We start from the raw sequence: 19,374 nt of genomic DNA, 5'->3' as shown, positions 1-19,374 counted from the left end.
CTCCTGCTATTTGGTAGCAGGTACAAGAGCATTCAGACCTGTACCGGCAGATTTAGAGAGTTTCTATCAAAGATTCTAGAACAGAGCTGTTCTAGAATCTTTGGTTTCTATCCACAGGCCATCAGGATGTTGAACTGTCATACTCATACCTGATATCCTCAACCTCACACATCCTCAGTGTCGTCTTACACTTCGAGTATAAGAAATGTAATTGCTGATAAATTCTTATTTGAGCACATGATGAATTTGCTAATGTATTTCAAGGCAGCTACACAAATACTATTTAGTGTAAGGATGGCAATGCTGGATGAATATGTATGGCCATGACAGAAAATTCAGGAATGTACATCACCCAAGTGAATATTCCCGGGCCTCTTGCATACAATTCCAGGTAAGGTACAGGTTGCACAGCATCAGGCCTCCTGAATGAGTAGAAACTACTAGTGGGAAATATGCTGTCATCACTCATTTGCAATGACATGGAGGCTGGAGTTTGTCGAATTTATATTGGTATGAATGTCAAGCGTTCACACTTTCAGCAGTAGACTGCCATAGTAAGGGTTGCTTAACTGTTTCTGCCCCTCACCTGGGGAAATGTCCCTCAGTTTTAGATTAGGCAAACTTTTACAGCCTTGTATACTTTGCTGGAATATTATAACAAGTCTGTGAAATGTGTGGACACGTCGTTTCAATAATACTCTTCTGCATCCATGTAGTCATGACTAGGATAATGCTAAGCGCATGATCCAATGCAAAACGCACCACACATAACACTTATCCTCTGATATTTTCAGGGATAAATAAAGTAAGTTTATTAAAATTCAACAGAATGTCCCCTGTGGAGAAATCAACTGATGTCTGAAAAAAGAGCCTAACAAGGTGGTACATTTCACTGCAGACACGTCATGTCTGTCCATGAACGCTAGTTGGCGACAACAGTTTTCGAGACCAGAGGAGAGGTCCGAGGGAAGTAGAAGAAGTGACTCACCCGCGCAATTTTGAAGTCTGTTGTAAGAAGTTTCTGTTTTACCTGAGGATATCAAATCGATGTCGCTAGTGGAGATTAAAACATGAGTACAAAAGGAAAAGGTGAGTTCGATATTGTTACCGATTAATGGTGTTTCACTGGGAAATTGATAGGTCTGTTTGCTAAACCCTCTAGATTAATGTAAACAACACCGATAACGATAGCTAGCATCTAATTTGCTAGCCACGGTAGCCAGGACACGTACTGCTTTTGGAGTAATAAACGAGTTATTGAGTAGTGTCAATAGAAATAACATTTGACATTTTTAGCATGTTGTATTTGTTTAAGAAGCAGCGGGCAAATGTTGAACTTCTGTCCACTATGTCATTCATCTTCATCTACTCCTCAGGTAGCGGAGATACTACGCTGCCTCTTAACGGGAACAGGTACGTTGTCAATGTGATCTCTTACCTGTTTGCGTGTCAGCTGCAGTTGGTAACTGGCTCAAGGATATATAAAAAACAAATGTTGTTTGTATTGTTAGTGAGTGTCGCAAGATGAATTACCGGTACACGTAGTTGTAATCTTAAAGTTAAAGGTGACAGATGTTGTGTTTTCCTTTAACAAAATACTTGGGAAATGAAGGTCACTCATACCGGTAGTTGGTCTACAAAGAGCTTTTAAGTGGCCATAATTAACACTTCCACTAAATCTGCTTTACCTCACTCTTTAATTTAAAGCGGAGATGGTGATGCCATTAAGGTGTTTGTCCGCATACGCCCTTTGACCGAGGGCACGGGGCTGACCACAGATGGTGACCAGAATTTGTGTTTAACCGTGACATCCGACAACACCATCCGTCTACACTCAAAGCCTGAGCCACGTACCTTCACTTATGACCATGTTGCAGACATGGACACCACACAGGTAAGCCACAGCTCAAATAAGAATGGAAACTGTACTTTGTCATCCACCAGAGTGAACAAAAAGTATGAAAATTCTTCTTTTTCTAAACCCTTTTCTTTTTTTACCCATTGTATTCACATCAAACAGGAGGCTGTGTTCTCCAATGTGGCCAAAAACATTGTGGAGTCCTGCATTAATGGCTACAATGGTACCATATTTGCCTAGTAAGTGTTTACATATGATAATTCATTATCGCTTCCTGTTATGGATGTTGATAAAATGAATGACCTGTGGCTCACTCATTTTGTGTGCTTGCTTTTTAGTGGGCAGACAGGGTCTGGGAAAACCTTCACAATGCTTGGTGAGTGCCTGGTAGTGTTAATTTAATGTGCTAAAACCTGTTAGTGAAATTGCAGAAAAAATTGTATCCTTAACTGAATGTTTGTGTCGTGTAGGTCCATCTGAATGTGACAGCTTCTCAGATGACCTGAGGGGTGTGATACCACGTAGCTTTGAGTATCTGTTCTTCCTCATTAACAGAGAAGTGGAAAAGGTGAGTAAGCTTCTCTTTTAGACTGGGGAGCCTGTTCACTGCTGTTGTCAGTGGCTTATCATCTGTTTGTCGTTCCTCTATGTACAACAAAGCATTACCAAACTTGATTGTAAACGTCTGTGCCAAATCAGTAGTACACACACTCACACCGTAAAGTCCCCAATATATTTCTATGTTTACTGTATCTTAGTACTTGCTAAAAGGACTAAACTATTGCTAGATGCTGGCTTGAGTTTTTCCATATGTCGTTGTCTCATTCTTCCAGTCAGGGAACTTGAAAAGTTTCCTGTGCAAGTGCTCTTTCATTGAGATCTACAACGAGCAGATCTATGACCTGCTGGACAGCGCGTCAGCCAGCCTCTTCCTCAGGGAGAACATCAAGAAAGGCGTCTTCGTGGAGGGAGCCGTGGAGAAATTTGTCACCTCTGCCGCAGAGGCCTATCAGGTACTGCTGGTCTGTGGAAAATCATTTCAGGCCTAATCAAAGTTTGTCAGGGCAGGTTGTCACTTGTCAGATGTAGACATGGGAAACCTGTTATGATGCAATCAATTTGAAATAAGCCAGGAATAGGAAGAAACCTGGTAGCTCTCACAGTCATCTTATAAGTTTCCATGAATATAAATTAGCTGGCATCTCTAGCATACTTAAATCTCTGGTTTTGGTGTTCTGTTTGACAAACTAGTGTGTATGTTGATGATGTGCATGTTGCTAACAAACAAACAAACACACACACAAACAACCAAAGCCTGATGAAAACATAACCTCTTTGGTGGAGGTAAAAACGGTACATTTGTGATTTCTATTGTTTTATCCTCCTCGTTTCCTCTCAGGTGCTGTCCATGGGATGGCGTAACCGCCGCGTGGCCTCGACCTCCATGAACCGCGAATCGTCTCGCTCTCACGCCGTCTTCACCATGACTCTGGAGTCCAAGGAGACCGACAGGGAGGTGGTCAACATCCGGTCATCGCAGCTCAACCTGGTGGACCTGGCCGGGTCAGAGAGACAGAAAGACACGCACTCTGAAGGCTCCCGCCTAAAGGTGATTTGGTATCAGTGGGAATACTGTATTGTGACTGTGGTGTTCATAATAGCAAAAAAGTAATGGAACATTTTGTTTATGGCACTATGAAGAATGTGTGTGTTCATTGTTTGGCACCAGTGAAAGTAAGGGGTGATCTAACCTTTTGGTGTGTTTGGTTGCGTCCTTCAGGAAGCGAGCAGCATCAACCGCTCTCTGATGTGTTTGGGTCAGGTGATCATGGCACTGGTGGATGTGTCCAATGGGAAGACCCGACACATCTGCTACCGTGACTCCAAGCTTACCTTTCTGCTTAAGGTGGGTTCAAATGTCATCAGAAATGTGGGCATGTAAAGAGTACCACACAACTTAGTTCATCTCTAGAAAGTTAGCATATGAAACATACCTGCTACTGCCAAATCTATTAAAGTTCTGAAACTGGTTTTGATTTTGACATAATTAAACACCCTAATTACCTGCAGCTTTTCTAAAAGATTAACTTTGAACTACAAAAACAAGTGTGCGGTTGTTTGCATGGGTTTGAATATTTATGTTTGTGTGTTGCAGGATTCTTTAGGCGGGAATGCAAAGACGTACATCATCGCTAATGTGCATCCTGGCTCCAAGTGCTTTGGCGAGACGTGGTCCACATTACAGTTTGCCCAGAGGGCCAAACTGATCAAGAACAAGGTTAGAGGAGGGATCCTTTTACAAAGTCAACTTACTGTGATATATATCAAATTGACATTAATGTCCAGTTGTGTCGTTGAAGTATTGGTAATGATTGCTGTATTTGGAGTGGTTCTGTTTTTGTGTCTTTGCATGATTTAGTGCATTCATTTGAAGTACCAAAATGTACCAGGTTAAGTCTCACAGATGGAGTAGTAGATGGATGGATGGATAGATGGATGAATGGATGCATTTATTTATCTATACTGGTGCTTACTACAACATTCTGGTCATTATACTGGTATCTAGATAGAGGAAGGAAAATCAGAGAAGGAAAAGTAAACTATTTGGCGAATAGTACAGGATGATAATCATATATTTATAAATGGAATAGAATATTAATGCATCTTTAGAAAGAAAGGTATATCTGATTATATCAGATCCAGCTCAACTTTCAGTCAAGTCAAGTCTCAAAGTGCTTTAGAAATGATAAAATAAACAATAATAGCAACAGTCATAATTATAGTATAATACAAAATGTCTACATATGAAGAAGTGACGAGTAAGTTACACAAGATGATGATGATGAATTAACAATGATAATAGTATTGTATAATTAATAAAATACATATTTATTTAGAAATAAAAAGCTGGAATGAGATTTGATTATATTGAGGGAAATAAGAAGTTTTTAAATTAGATTTATCTAAGGTAAAGCTGGACCTAATATGGGAAGGGAGTCTATTTCAGAGCCGGGGTGCAGCAGCAGAGAAGGCCTTGTCCTTTTAAAGCAAGCGTGGGGAACAGAAAGGAGCTGTTTACAGAGTTAAATAGAAATATTGAAAACGATCACTGAGTTAACTTGTATCTCCATTTTTATGCGTTTTACTTTTTAAACTTCCTTTAACTATTGCCCTTATGCTGTTATTTAATATTCCTTGCTTTTGTTTATGTAAAGCTCATGGAATTACCCCTGTTTCTGAAATGCGTTTGGCCTAAGTGCAAGTAAAGTAAAGTAAGATCTAAAGATGACTAAATTGCCAATTGTAAACAGTGCATATAGTAAAACCACTAAAAAACTAAGACGTGTGTAGGGAGAAGGTGTTGTTCCAGACATTTGGAATGTGTAAGCTTTTGAATTGTGTTGTGTTGTTTACTTTAAAGTTCATTGACAATTCATTATCCTGATGTCTTGTGTATATAAGCTGTTTTTGAATCGGGCGTGATATTGGTCCGAATGCTCTTTTATGTGTGCGAATAGAAATTGTGTGTGTGTGTGTGTGTGTGTGTGTGTGTTTGTGTGTGTGAGTGCGTGTGTGTGAGAGAGACTGTGTATGTATATAAAGGTTTTGCTTTGGTTGTGTCTTAGGCCATGATTAACGAGGACACGCAGGGGAATGTGCGACAGCTGCAGGCTGAGGTAAAGAAGCTGAAGGAGCAGTTGGCCCAATCGCTGCTCTCTCACAGACACCAGGCCGTGGACAGTGCCCCAGGAGGACCCCAACTCTATATCGGTAACACACACACACACACACACACACACACACACACACACTCTCTCATTCTCTTTATGATCATAATATTTATTCATGAATTAAGGGAGACGTGTGAAATATAGCTTTCATACAAATCTGTGCAGAGCGCACGAGAATGTGACTAAATGTGGTTTATTGAAACTATGTAGTTTGGGATTCCTTCTGTCAGTTTCCTCATTTCTATTTGGTTAATCCCTCCCGGCTTTGCTTTGCCTGGTGTGTTCAGCCAGAATCTTATTATGTGTTCAGCTCAGGGCATCTCCAGCAGCACTGTGATAATCACAGCTTAAAATAACACCAGAGCAACACATTAGTTATTCATCAGGGCGCATGTTAAACAAACCTCTCGAGGCTGGGACGGTACGAGTGTAACGCGGCCGTTCACTGACGGGTACGTCTTGCCCGCAGGCTCCCCGGATGCCCAGGAGAGGCTGTCTTTCAGGGACCAGTTCAAGGTCGCCGTGATCCTGTGGAAGAAATGTGAGGACGAGAAGAAGGTACGGTGTCCACCTTAGGCCTTGGCCGCCTCCTGTCACTCAACACCTCATGTGCTTTGTGCCAAATGTGTATGTCCATGTCTCAGTAACGGCTAGCCACGGAGAGATCCTTTTCAGTGCAACTAGAAGCGTTTTTTTTTTTTTTTTTTGGAATTGATTTGACCGCTCCAGCTGGCTCAGTCCCATGAGTCTTGCATCAGGTTCCATAACCGCCGTTTGCCTCGGTCCCCGCAGGTGCTGCAGCAGAAGCTGGGCAAGCTGGAGGAGGCCTGGGCCCAGAAGGAGAAGTTCGTCCAGTCCAACCGCATGATCATGAAGTTCCGCGAAGACCACATCGCTCGGCTGGAGCAGAAGCTGAAGGGCACGCCAGTCTCGGAGCAGCAGAGCCAGAGCCAACTGCAGCAGCTCCAGCAGGAGATCAGCGTCCTCCGAGACCAGGTCTGACCCTCAGCACCGCACTGAGAACTGTATTCATGATGAAATGTGACCTCAAAGAGAATATCAGTGAAGGAAATCAAATAGTCTCGGGGTGTTTTTATATTGTTGATATCGGTCTTGTTTTAACATAGTACTTTCACACTGTTGTATCCAGGTTCTGTATCCAGGAGTGTTGTATATGTCTTTCAAATGGTGCATCATTAGATTAGATTATATTCAACTTTGTCATAGTGCAGAGTACAAGTACAAAGACAACGAAATGCAGTACCGAAATTCAGTATCATCAAACTCACAGGAAAAATATAGCAGAGAAAAATGTTAGTGAAATAGTGTAAATGAAATGATGAAAATGCTATGAGTAGACAGTTTTTTTCCTCTCTCTCTCTCTCTTGCCTTTTGTTTACCTTTCCCATAATCCCGTTCATTAAGCCTTTTTTTATCCTTTCTTTTCCCCTTCTCTCCCAACCTCCCACTCAGCTGGAGCACCACCCGCGCATGATGCGCTATGCGGCAGAGAACTTTAGCCTGAGGGAGGAGGTGCGCGCGCTGCGGGCGCTGGACTCGGTGAAGACCGCGCGGGTCGCTGCCGAGCAGTGCACCACCGAGCTGGAAGAGGCCTTTCACAAAGTCGCCGAGTCTGAAAAGCCAAACAGAGACGCCAGTGGTAAGACGGAGAGGGTCGACGGTAGACCACCGAAACACAATCGGTTTGTCATTTTGTACATGCAGAATGTACATGGAGAATACCCCAAAAAAATATGGAGAGCATCATCGAAGCAGTACAAAGTACAGTCAGAAAGCATAGTCTTTCATACACATTTCATCATTACATACATATCACATCAATAGCATTAGCATAACCTCACATAACCTCTGAGGCTGACGTGTGCATTAAAACACAAATAATGCACACAAGCAAAATCATTTTTTTCTGTTAAACTGTTGTCGGGTTGTCTCACATCGGTAAGCAGTTTTAAATGAGAACGTCAGCTAGCACTTTCACACGTATTGTGTAAAATGAGGAACATTTGTCAGACATGGAGAGTTTTGGCATTCTGAAGACTCATACATCAAGGCAAATGATGTACATATCAAACATGAATAGGAAAATAGTCCTACACAGCCATATACACATACCTGACGTTCATCTTCAATCAGTTTACATACTAGTTTGCAGTTCCTGGTAGTCTTGAATGACACATATTATCAGCATGAGGAAAAACTGTTGTTTTGTTTCTATTAATTCCATAGCTCCCCCCACATATTCTACACCAGTCACTGCAGAGACGATATCAACGGTTTCCATGGAGAGGCTGAAGGCCCAGTTTCTGCAGAAGCAGTCCGAGCTGACTGCCACGGTGCAGGCCTTCGAGGAGTACAAACAAGTCACCAAGTAAGATGGATTCGGACCCAGTGGAGTTCGGCATGAAAAGCTACGTTGGCCTCACTCACTGATGCATAGTACGCATTTTTCATTCTTGACGGTTTCCACTTCTTTGCAGAAAACAGTTATCAGAGATGGAGGCAGAGAAGAGGTACTTGGATAAGTCCAACAAACACCTGGAGAATATTCTGGAAGCCACCAAGGCCCACACCAAGCAAGAGGTGTCTCAGCTGAACAAGATGCATGCAGAGACACTCAAGGTAGAAAGAACCAAGCATCAACACAGAATTCCCTGGACACCTTATTTCCTAATGTTTAAACTTTGCCTCACCCTGCCCTTTTTTAGGAGCTTATACCTAATTATTAGAAGTATGCTTACAATGAAGGAAATACTGCATTAATGTTCATCATTTGTTTAGTATCCCCTCCCTCTCTTGTCTAGTGGTATTCATTATGTATTTCCCATATGTAAATGTAAAATGTAAATCAGGTTTCCAGGCCAAGTATACTTGCGTATACAAGGAATTTGGTCTCTGCATTTATCCCATCTGTGAATTAGTGAATACCGTACACACATATGGCTCTCTCCCCCCAGATCCTGACCACCCCAACCAGAACGTATAACCTGCGTAACCGCCTGGTGCCGCTGTCCAGCCCAGAGCACCTGAACGGCTACGGCGAGCCGCCAGAGACCCCGGAGGGCCTGCAGAACGAGCAGCCCCCTGTGGAGATGAACGAGCTGGCCTGCGAGGCCCTGACCGAGGAGCTCCGGCTGGTGCAGGTACGCAAGCACACACACACACACACACACACACACACAGGTCTGTGCTATCCTCAAAGGAAAAACAATGGCAACTGACTTAATTATACTGATTAAGAGAGGGTCACTGCTCTTGGACCCAGATCTTTGGTTTCACCCACAAGCAGAGTACCACCAATGAGTTTTCTGTCTTGACCGCCAAAGACAGTATGGTGAGTTGTTATACGAAGAACAGACTCGCAGATCGATTCCGTCTCTCCTCCATCCTCAGGAGAAGGCGGTGAAGGTGAAGAACCAGCTGGACGACGAGGAGACCAAGAGCAGGAGGCTCCTGCAGCAGATCAGCAAGCTGGAGGAGCACATCGCCACGGCAGCGCAGGAGTCTGGACGCAGGGAAGAGGTACGGGACACCAGGCCCTTCACAGCCTTCAGCCAGTCACGCGCTGAACCTCCAGATTGGTCAAGTATCAATGGAACATCTCAGTTAAACGCATACGTTGTAGAAGCACACACATATGTGTGTATATGTTATGGACTACATTCATCAAGTTTCAAGTTCCGTTTAGACATCTGGCAATTGCCTTGCGTCAAAAGTTGAGAGGTTTAACTTTGTCTTTTTAAATTTGTCTTTAATCTGTCTGAATGAGGCTTCAGTTTAGTGAATCGGTGGTTTTATTAGAAGAAAAAAAAAGTGATCACATGCTAAGCACAGCGCAGCGTGATCCATGACAGGCGCACCCTTTCATCCTGCTGAGCTGTGTTGGCTCTCTGTTCAGTTGTTTGCTGCAGAGCGCAACTCCTGGACCCAGGAACAGGCCAGCCTTCAGCAGACCATCACCAGCCTGGAGCAACAGCTCTCAGAGGAGAAAAAATCTACAGAAAGTAAGAGACACACAGACACACAGACACACAGACACACAGACACACAGACACACAGACACACAGACACACAGACACACAGACACACAGACACACAGACACACAGACACACAGACACACAGACACACCCTTGAGGAAGAGCTAACAAAAGAGTTAAGACTATAAAAAAGATGATTGAAACCTGTTCAGCTCCAAACAGGAACTGAATTTATGTATCTATCTATCAATCATGCATTGACTTGAATTGTTAGTGGAATGGCTACACATCAGAGCTGTATTCTTTTGGGAGACCTGCAGTGGTGTGATGTTTGCCCTTTGACCCCCTGCAGTCCTGAACAGTGAGGTGTCTGACCTGAGGGTGGTGCTGCAGTCCTCGGACAAGGAGCTGGCCTCCGCCCGGGAAGAGCTGAGCCACCGCACAAGCCAGGAGCAGGAGACCTCTCGCTTGTCCAGCGCCCTCATCAGCACGCAGCTGCAGCTGGATCAAGTCAAGTATGACACACACACACACACACACACACACACACACACACACACACACATATCTCATCAGCACATATCTGCAGCACATTTTGCCTTTGAAGACCCCTAAAAATCACCTTTCTCTCACCTGTCTACACCTATCCTGTGCCCCCTGCATCCCTCTCCTCTTTCTTCATCTCATTATCCCTTCATCCCACATTCTTTCTCTCTTTCTTTCTTTTTCTTTCTTTTTCTCTTTTTCTCTCTCTCTGTCTCTTTCTCCTCTCTCTCTCTCTCTCTCTCTCTCTCTCTCTCTCTCTCTCTCTCTCTCTCTCTCTCTCTCTCCCTCCCTCCCTCTCTGACCCACTGTCTGGTGCGCAGGCTGGAGTTTGAGCAGGTGCTGGAGCAGCAGAGGGCGCTTCAGGACGCGTACGACACGCTGCAGGCGGAGGCCAAGTTTGAGGCTGATCAGTGCCGGCAGCAGCTGGAGGACCGCAGACAGGAGAGCGCTCGCCAGCGGGCCACCATCAGCGTGAGTTTTACATTACTCACCCGCGCTCACATATAAACAAACACACACACACACTCCTAAAGACGCATGCGTTGTCCGCACATGTGGGCGCCCACGCACAAATGTACACTCACTCACTAACACATGCACACACTCGTGCGTATGAATCAACACACATGCTCGGACAGTTCCACCCAGCTGGACAAACCAATATCTAGCACAACACAGACACATACACGCATACCACCAATACATGGACTGTATTCATACCCAAATCACAATGCATATTTGGATCAGCACACTATCTGGAGTTACCACAAAGTTTTCCTGTTGTTTTGTGTACCTTTTAATCCTATGATTAAGCACAATTGATTTGTTGTGTGTCTGTGTGTGTTTAGGACTTGGAGGGCTCCTTGCAGTTGGAGAAAGAGCATGCATCTGCTCTGGCCTCTCAGCTAAAGGAGAGCAATGAGAGCACTTCAAAGTGAGCTCTTCACCCGTCATCATCCCACCACATACAGCAGACACATACACATATACCCCATGATAAACATTGCCCATAATATGGAACTCCTTTTCTATATTTTGAGAAACATGTTTTGTTTGTCTACCCTTTCTCTAGGGAGCTAGTGCAGTCTATGGAGGAAAATGTTCTTTTGAGGAAACAGGTGCAGATGCTGACCACAGAGAACCAGCAGCAGGTGTGTGGATGTCTGAATAGAAACCCGTCTGTTTAACTGAGCTGTATTGTGGATGGCAAAAGTTTTTCGGTTACCAACTCAGTGTGTGTCTGTGTCTGTGTCTGTGTCTGTGTCTGTGTCTGTGTCTGTGTCTGTGTCTGTGTCTGTGTTCTCTCTAGGTGGAGAGCATTAGGACCCTGGAGCAGAGGGTGGCTACTTCAGAGGCAGCTGTGGCCAGTCTAGAGCAGAAGATTGACCAAGACAAAGTGGGTGAACTCTGACCCCTACCCCTGCCATTGTGCACCATTTTTGTAGAACAGGACCATCATCATTTTTAAAACCTGTAAAAGAATGGAGGACTTACACTGGGTTATACATTGTTTTAGTGTTGGAACCATTTGTAGAGCTTTTCAGTCATTAGTAGACTGATTGTGTGTGTGTGTGTGTGTGTGTGTGTGTGTGTGTGTGTGTGTGTGTGTGTGTGTGTGTGTGTGTGTGTGTGTGTGTGTGTGTGTGTGTGTGTGTGTGTGTGTGTGTGTGTGTGTGTGTGTGTGTGTGTGTGTGTGTGTGTGTGTGTGTGTGTGTGTGTGTGTGTGTGTGGGCTGTCTGTAGGGCGTAGTGCTGGACCTGATCAATCAGACCAGAGATCTGCGCAGTGAACTGGGAGAGAAGGAGCAGAACATCACCCTGCTGACTGGGGACCTGAAGGACATCTCGGTAGGTGTATACTGCGCTACTATAGCTCATCACTCACACAGTATCACTTGATGACATTCATTAAAGACTTACAGACTCTAGATGTAACATGGGTGTTTTTTTATTGGTTATAATTACAGATATTTAGAAGACACTTATCCACAATGACTAGTTTTGCGTATTATTTCTGAATATATGTGTGTGTTTTTGTGCTGCAGGTGAAGTACGGCATGGCGTGCTCGGAGCGAGACGAGCTGCACGAGCGTGTTGGCCAGGTGCAGACGGAGACGGAACAGCTTCGGGAGGCCTCGGAGCGACGGGTGGCATCGGAGCTCATAGAGGTGAGCCAGAGAGAGCTCCACAAAGAGGATCTCTTCAGAAAGAGCTGCCAGTGTGGGGCGCTTTGTGATTTTTAGAGAAGTGATGGAAAAACTTGGAGTGAGCCAGGACACACAGTACTCTCTCTGGAGCTTCTGTGTCCTCTGAGTGACACTCTGACGATTTATAATGCCAGACAGAGTCAACATTGATTTTTGACATCAAGAAGTCCGCATTAGGTATTTATGAGGACTTCGACTTCTAGCCTGAATCGCAGTGTACCGTACAACCCTTTTTTCAGAAATGTTGGGATGATGTGTAAAATCAAAATGTAAGTAAAAACAGAATGCCATGATTTCGTAACAGAGATATGTTTTTATTTATTTATTTATATATATATTGAATGTTATGTCAGCTACACAACTCAAACAACTTACCACTGTGTTGCTTCTCCTCTTTTAAATACACTCTGTGAATGTTTGGGAACTGAGAAGACCAGTTGCAGGAGAATTGAGAAGGAAATGTCCCGTTCTTGCCCAATATCGGATTTCATCAGTTTGTGGTCTTTGTAATCGTGTTTTACGTTCCATGATGTACCCAATGTGACAGGTCTGGGCTGCAGGCAGGCAATTCAGTACCTGGACTCCTCTACTGGGGATCTATACTGTCGCGCATAATTCAGTTCAGTGCCACATGATCTGATTAGTTATGAAACGTTCCACCTTGTGGTTTCTTCAGCATTACACAACTTTTCCAGCCTTTTGTTGCCTCCATCCCAACTTTTGAGATGTGTTGCTGGCATCAAATTCAAAATGAGTTGATATTTTTTATAGTATAGTCAAATTTGTCCGTTCAAACATTTGATATGTTGTCTATCTCCTTTTAGCTATTGGATATGGGTTAACAGGATTTGTAGACGGTTTTATTTACATTTTACACAGCATTCCAACATTCTGGCCTGCACTTCTTGTCCAGCTCTTCTTCATCAAAATTCAACTTACTGGACCAAATATAGTCGAGCTGAGCCTGGGATTTTGTGCAGTTTTCTACTCTTGATATTGCTAATGCTGGGGATTTTCCTCTTGGCCTCTGTTATTGATTTCCCTGGCACTAACCTGTGTTATTTGTTTGGTGGGTGGTCCTCAGACGGAGATGCTGCAGGACAGCCTGGCTTATGCCACAGAGGAGGTAGAACGCCTCACCAAGGTCTTTGATGAGCAGACCACTCTCCTCCAGACCGCCCAGGACCAGATCGCTGACCGAGAGTCCACCATCAAAACCCTCCGCGATCAGGTTCATCTTAATCCCAAAGTTTATGTATTCCACATGTCGTCTGTTAGAAGTTTGAATAGCCATTGTTGTTGTTTGATTGAAAAGACGTGTTGAATGTGAATTGAATACTTGAATACTGTCAACCCATATAACCTGCTGTGTTTGTGAATACAGCTAAATGAGCAGACTGAACAGCTGAACAAGGAGAAGACTCTCATTAGTGAACCTCCACAGCAGACGGACACGCCTAAAGCCCTGCCTCTGGTGAGCGCAATAGCTCACTATACTGTAATTAGTCTCACGTGTGTTTGCGGGTCATTCATTATTGTCACGCCCTGTTAATTCCCCTTTGATTAAGGTTCTCTACAGACTAGCATTTTATCAGATACAGTATGTGTGATTGTGCTAAAAATAAACCCATGCCCTGTGCCAGTTAATCTTGGTTGGTACTTTAGATGGTTTTTGCTGATATTACTATTTGTGAGAGGAGAAGGTCACCAGGTAGTCAGTATACCTACAATTCTTCAGTAGATGATGATTCTATGTCTTGTTGGGTTATATTGACTTATTGTAGAGCCGCCCTGACCAATAAATCGGTGTGCCGATATTATCATCCGATATTAGCTATTTGCCCTGCCCCTCCCCCATGGGAATAGGCCCATAAGCAGAAATTGGGGGTGTCCTCATTTTGGCCAATTTGTCTTCACTTTTATAGACAACTTGTCCTACTTTTCCGAATGGTGGTTGGTGGTCCTTCTATTTTTGCTCCTTTATAGTACACGTTACCGCCACTTCCCCTTTCAAACACAAATAGCTATTTCTGCGCAGAGCCGCTCGTGTGAAGCAGATTCTCTAGCTGGGTCGTGGTTGCCACACGGTTCAAGCTGAGTCTGAGCCACAATTAGGCAGTGTAGCTGCTGTAAACTGTTAACATGGGCGCTGAAATGAAAATCGGCACGCAACGGAACCGTTCCGCAGGTGCAACACAGGCAATATTCAATATGAGAGTATGGACAGTATATTACATTTTGCCATTTTTTTTCCTTTCCAATCACAAAGTATTGCATTGTTTAATGCGGTTAATGGTAAAACGAACCCATCAGAAAGCACATACCTTGAAAGTTATCGTGTCATTTGTGTTTACAACAAATAAGAACAAAGACCTGACGCTTTTTTTTTTTCATAAAAAATGTTTCATATTAGCCTTTCTTTCATCAGAATACCAGATAGTTAGGCTTCTTTAAACACAATGTCCCATCTTGATTAGAACTTTTCAAGATGCTAAATATTAGCACATTTTTTGATTGTGGACAATTCATCATTAATTGTTTTTTTGAAATCCTCAAATATCAAAATCAAAATTAGTATCAGCCTTTAAAATCTCAAAGCGGTTGGGCTTTAATTTATTGTCTACTTGCTTTAAGCAGATTACAGAATTATGTTGAGAAATCAGTTATACATGTTTTAGCATCTGTCATAATAGGTACATTTGGCCATGTCATGATGCTTAATTAATAATTTGGGGCAGCCGTGGTGTACTGGTTAGCGCATCGGGCTTGTAACCGGAGGGTTGCCGGTTCGATCCCCGACCAGTCCACCACGGCTGAAGTGCCCTTGAGCAAGGCACCTAACCCCTCACTGCTCCCCGAGCGCCGCTGGTTGGGCAGGCAGCTCACTGCTCTGGGTTGTGTGATTCACCTCACTGTGTGTTCACTGTGTGCTGTGTGTTCACTAATTCGGTTAAATTGGGTTAAATGCAGAGAACTGAATTTCCCTCACGGGATCAAAAAAGTATATATTCTATTCTTTTCTATTCTAATTGGATCCTTTTCCCCCTTATTACATTATTGGTGTGATGTGTGGTTGTGTTTATGCTTTTGTGATGTTTGTTTGGTGTCAGGCCCCCACCCTGCCCAGCTTGGGCATGCTGTTGAAGCAGGTGGTGGAGAGCCAGTTGTTTTTTGTGTTTTGTGTGTATGTGAGGTCCCAGTTGTGTGTATGCTGTGGTGTTTTATGTGGGTGTGCACCCAGTTGTGGGTATGCTGTGGTGTTCTGTGTGGGTGTAGTCCCTGTTGTTTGTATGCTGTAGTGTTTTGTGTGGGTGTAGTCCCTGTTTTGTGTGGGTGTGGTGCCAGTTGTCTTTATGGTTTGATGTTTTGTGTGTGAGTGAGGTCCCCAGGTGTGTTTACGCTGTGGTGTTGTGTGTGTGTGTGTGGTCAGACCCCCTTCACCCCGCGTAGTGTGGGTATGGGGATGGAGCTGACACAGGTGCTGGAGAGTCAGGAGAGGGAGCTGGAGAACCGACGCTCCTCCATGGCGACCATGGAGATGCTGCTAGCCGAGCTCAACGCCGAGCGCAGTGCCAAAAACGACGAGATCCAGAGGCTCAAGGTGAGCATTGCTACTGATGTGGAAATTGGTGTACACTAGATGTCTCCATGTATCAACCTCTCCACCTCCTCCGATTCCATCGTTTTTGCTTGAGGTCTTTTTGTTTGTTTCATCTTTTAGTTTACCTCATACCATCTGTAGTGTTCATTTATCTTTTCCTGGGCTCGACATTTTTTACATTCATCATGCCTTTGGGCGTCAGCCTCATCACAGTGAGGCATTGTCAGGCACGTGCTATTCAATTAGGTCATTGCTGACTGGGCTTTAGACTACACAGTAGGCCTTGATACTATAATGAGATCATTCAGCTCATGTTTATCATGTGGAATGTGACAGACTTGAGGCTGTTGCTATCCACCTAGCCTGTCTATGGGATAAAGGTGCATGTAAAATACTGATAAAATATCAATTGCATATTTTAAGAGTTCAGCACAGGACACTCTGTTAGATACATTGTGAGGAAAAGACTGACTGGAGCAGTACCCATCCAGTGGAATTCTCCCGCATGCTGTTAATCCCTCATTGTCAATTAAAAGAAAAAACTACTGATTCAAATTAAATTAAAACAAATCTGTTTCTGTGTGTGTGTGTGTAGGCACAACTGACTGAAAAGGAAATGATGCAGCTAGAAATCCAGACCCTGCTGGGCCAGTTTTACTCTACAAATGGTCACACACTTACAAAAGATTCCAAGGGGTGAGTTCTCACACACATACACATAATGCCAGACAAGCACTGACTCGTCTAAATTACTACAGGACTTAAAAGCACCACTTCAGACTGTTTTAATTTATTTTTATTGGCAGAGCTCCATTACCAACAAATATGAGCTCAGGCCTGTTTACATGGCTCTTAATCTCTTACTTGTTGTTGAATACCCTGTTGGTCTTCATTCTTCAGTCAGGAGTTGAAAGATGCTATCTATCACTCTGTTCTAAAGGAGCTGCAAGATCTCAAAAAAGAGAAGGTATGTAGGTTAATCATGAGACAGTCCGTTGCTCAGTCACATGAGTTTACACACAAATGTTTCCTCACCAACTATCTCTCTTTTTCTTCCATGCACAGAGCTCTCTGGAGCAGAAGTTAAACGAGGCACAAGAAGTGTAAGATTTGGTTTGTTTGTGTGCAAGGGTAGTTGGCTTTATGTAGAAAGGCACATCATTCTGCTTTGAACATGTTTGTGAATTGTGTGTACTTCAAGTAATGTACAAGGTTATCTGTGTGTGTGTGTGTGTTTAGTGTGCAGCGTCATGAGGTCACCCTGTCCCAGTCTCAAACATGTGTTCAGGAGTTGACTAGTGAACTGAGGAATCGGTGTCTTGAGCTTCGAGACCTGCACCTCAAGGGCCAGGAGCACGATCAACTGTTACAGGTGTGTGTGTGTTTGTGTTTCTGAGTGTCTGTTTGAAACTATCACTGACACAGTATAACTGTAAGCATACTGAGCCCAGGTCATTAAAACCGACTACTTTTTGTGCTTGCATTGCTCACTAAAATACCTCATGGTATTGTGTGTTGGAAGTATTAGATTGTTTATTTATACATCCTCCGTCACAGGAACTGGAGGTCCTGAGGAAACAGGTGGATCACCTGTCCGAGGAGAACGGTAAACTGGTAGGCCACCAGAACCACAGGCAGAAGATTGAGTACCTGGTCAAACTCAAGAAGGAGAACACCAAAATGCAGGAGGTGTGTTGGGAGTTCTGTACAAGTCATGACATATTTGGCTCCAGCTATCTGGTTTAATTTGCCATTTCAAAGCTCAGTGATTTACAGTAATTTCCCACATATAAGCCGCATTGTGTATAAGCCACAGGACAGTGTTTTATGCAAGTTAAAAGAAACAAAACCATATTAACACCATATTAACTGCCCCCCTGTATTAACCTCATAGCTGAAGAAATGTTGCAAAATCAATGTATAAGCCGCGGCTAATAGTCGAGAAATTACGGTACAGAGGTTCAAGGTCTCAGGCACTGGAATTGAGGCGTGGGCCAGGTCATTTAAGATTTGAAAAAAGATTATTTTTTATCTTATGGCTTTGAACATTTACAGCTTGAGGCACAAAAATGCCCTTGCTTTAGGCCCCATTACTAAACTTCTGCTTATGCTAATCTCATTCAGTAACGTTAAGTGACTGGCATTTGGCAGACAATTTTATCAATGTCTCTTCGTGGTCTTTTCTGTCCCTACAGGAAAATGAAAAGCTCAAAGCAGAACTCGTCAGTGTTAGAGACGCGAGGATGGAGAATGGAAGAAAAGTCTGAGTTGCTCAGAGCGTCTTCTCTTGTGCGTCTCCCACACAGGCTGCTGCATGGAGCAGTAATGCCTGGAACAGAGGGTACTCACTCAGACACCTGCCTTACAGTACGCTTGGCCTCTAAGAAGCTGTAATATTCAATGCATCCAAATGCTGTGAATTACCTGTAATTGGGTGCCATTCAAAAGGCAAAGACAACCCATCAAAGACTATCTTAATATAACTTTTACAACATTCTTGATTTCTGTAAATTAATTTTAACCATTTTCATCATATGAACTTTCTCTCTTCTGTTGAACTTTTGGCAGCATTTATTCTATGAATTTCTTCGTCCCGTATGTTTTTAGATATTTTTTCCCTTTGTTTTTAAATCAGGGCATTTAATAAAGTGTACAAAGGAATATAATCTCTCAGGATGTCCCTCACATTCCACATTAAATCGATTTTAAGGTCAACAAATGAGTACTTATTGGCACTACACCAACATTTCTCAGAACCCAAATTATTCCACACAAAACTCTGTGCCTTTCGTTACTGGCAGATTTCTAATCACATTCATCAGTACTGTTTTCCAGCAGTCACTTCTTAAAGAGAGTGTTGGTTAGACCAAACATATTGTTAAATAGCTTAGCATTTGGTTAAAAAAAAAGTTAGTGGGTTAGCGCTTAGCGATGACGTTCATAATTGCTGGTACACTGAAAAGGAAAATAAAGCAGACTTTAAGAAAAGGTATTTCTGTTTATTATGATAATTAAAAAGTGCATTCAACATCCTTTGTATTGCAAATATGCATAACATGGTTTAAATATTAATATTTGTTTAAAACTGCCATTTCAATCGATATGTTAACATTAAAAAAAAAAGAAAGAAAATGATTAAGAATTCCTTGTGACAATATGGCACAAAGCAAAGCATGGCCTGTGATCTGCAGGACTCAACCCTTTTCAAGTCCTCCCAGTATTCCCACACCTCATTTTACAAAAAGTCAAGACGTAAGATGTGGCACCAATGCTACACAGAAGAAATCATTACTTTCTGGCCTCACTTGTACCACAATGTCTGTGCTTAATTAATGCATTATTGTTCAAACCAATGAGAGTAGTAAACAGAAAGCAGCTTGCCGTCATACTTAAATTAATCCTGGCACACTCACAATCATTTTTTTGTTAAAAAAAA

The 19,374-nt window shown here is 43.1% G+C and overlaps 1 protein-coding gene across 1 annotated transcript; it reads left to right on the top strand.

The window, feature by feature from the left end:
* The first annotated feature begins 952 nt into the window (after positions 1–952).
* On the top strand, positions 953–18,654 carry kif15 (kinesin family member 15). The gene is made up of 35 exons (XM_062522082.1): positions 953–1,089; positions 1,377–1,413; positions 1,708–1,894; positions 2,021–2,097; positions 2,197–2,234; positions 2,329–2,426; positions 2,692–2,871; positions 3,258–3,467; positions 3,639–3,764; positions 4,014–4,136; positions 5,485–5,629; positions 6,059–6,147; positions 6,382–6,585; positions 7,063–7,249; positions 7,837–7,978; positions 8,088–8,229; positions 8,565–8,750; positions 9,001–9,129; positions 9,506–9,611; positions 9,938–10,100; positions 10,452–10,602; positions 10,980–11,065; positions 11,204–11,282; positions 11,441–11,527; positions 11,874–11,978; positions 12,176–12,298; positions 13,422–13,568; positions 13,722–13,811; positions 15,768–15,938; positions 16,534–16,634; positions 16,839–16,905; positions 17,004–17,041; positions 17,178–17,310; positions 17,496–17,627; positions 18,134–18,654. Exons 1-35 carry the CDS (start codon positions 1,071–1,073, stop codon positions 18,203–18,205), a joined length of 4,170 nt encoding a protein of 1,389 aa, XP_062378066.1. The 5' UTR covers positions 953–1,070; the 3' UTR covers positions 18,206–18,654.
* The last annotated feature ends 720 nt before the right edge of the window (positions 18,655–19,374 follow it).

Source organism: Sardina pilchardus, chromosome 20, assembly GCF_963854185.1.
Source record: "Sardina pilchardus chromosome 20, fSarPil1.1, whole genome shotgun sequence".
In the NCBI taxonomy this organism is placed as follows: Eukaryota; Metazoa; Chordata; class Actinopteri; order Clupeiformes; family Clupeidae; genus Sardina; species Sardina pilchardus.
This window is presented reverse-complemented; position numbering and strand designations above follow the sequence as displayed.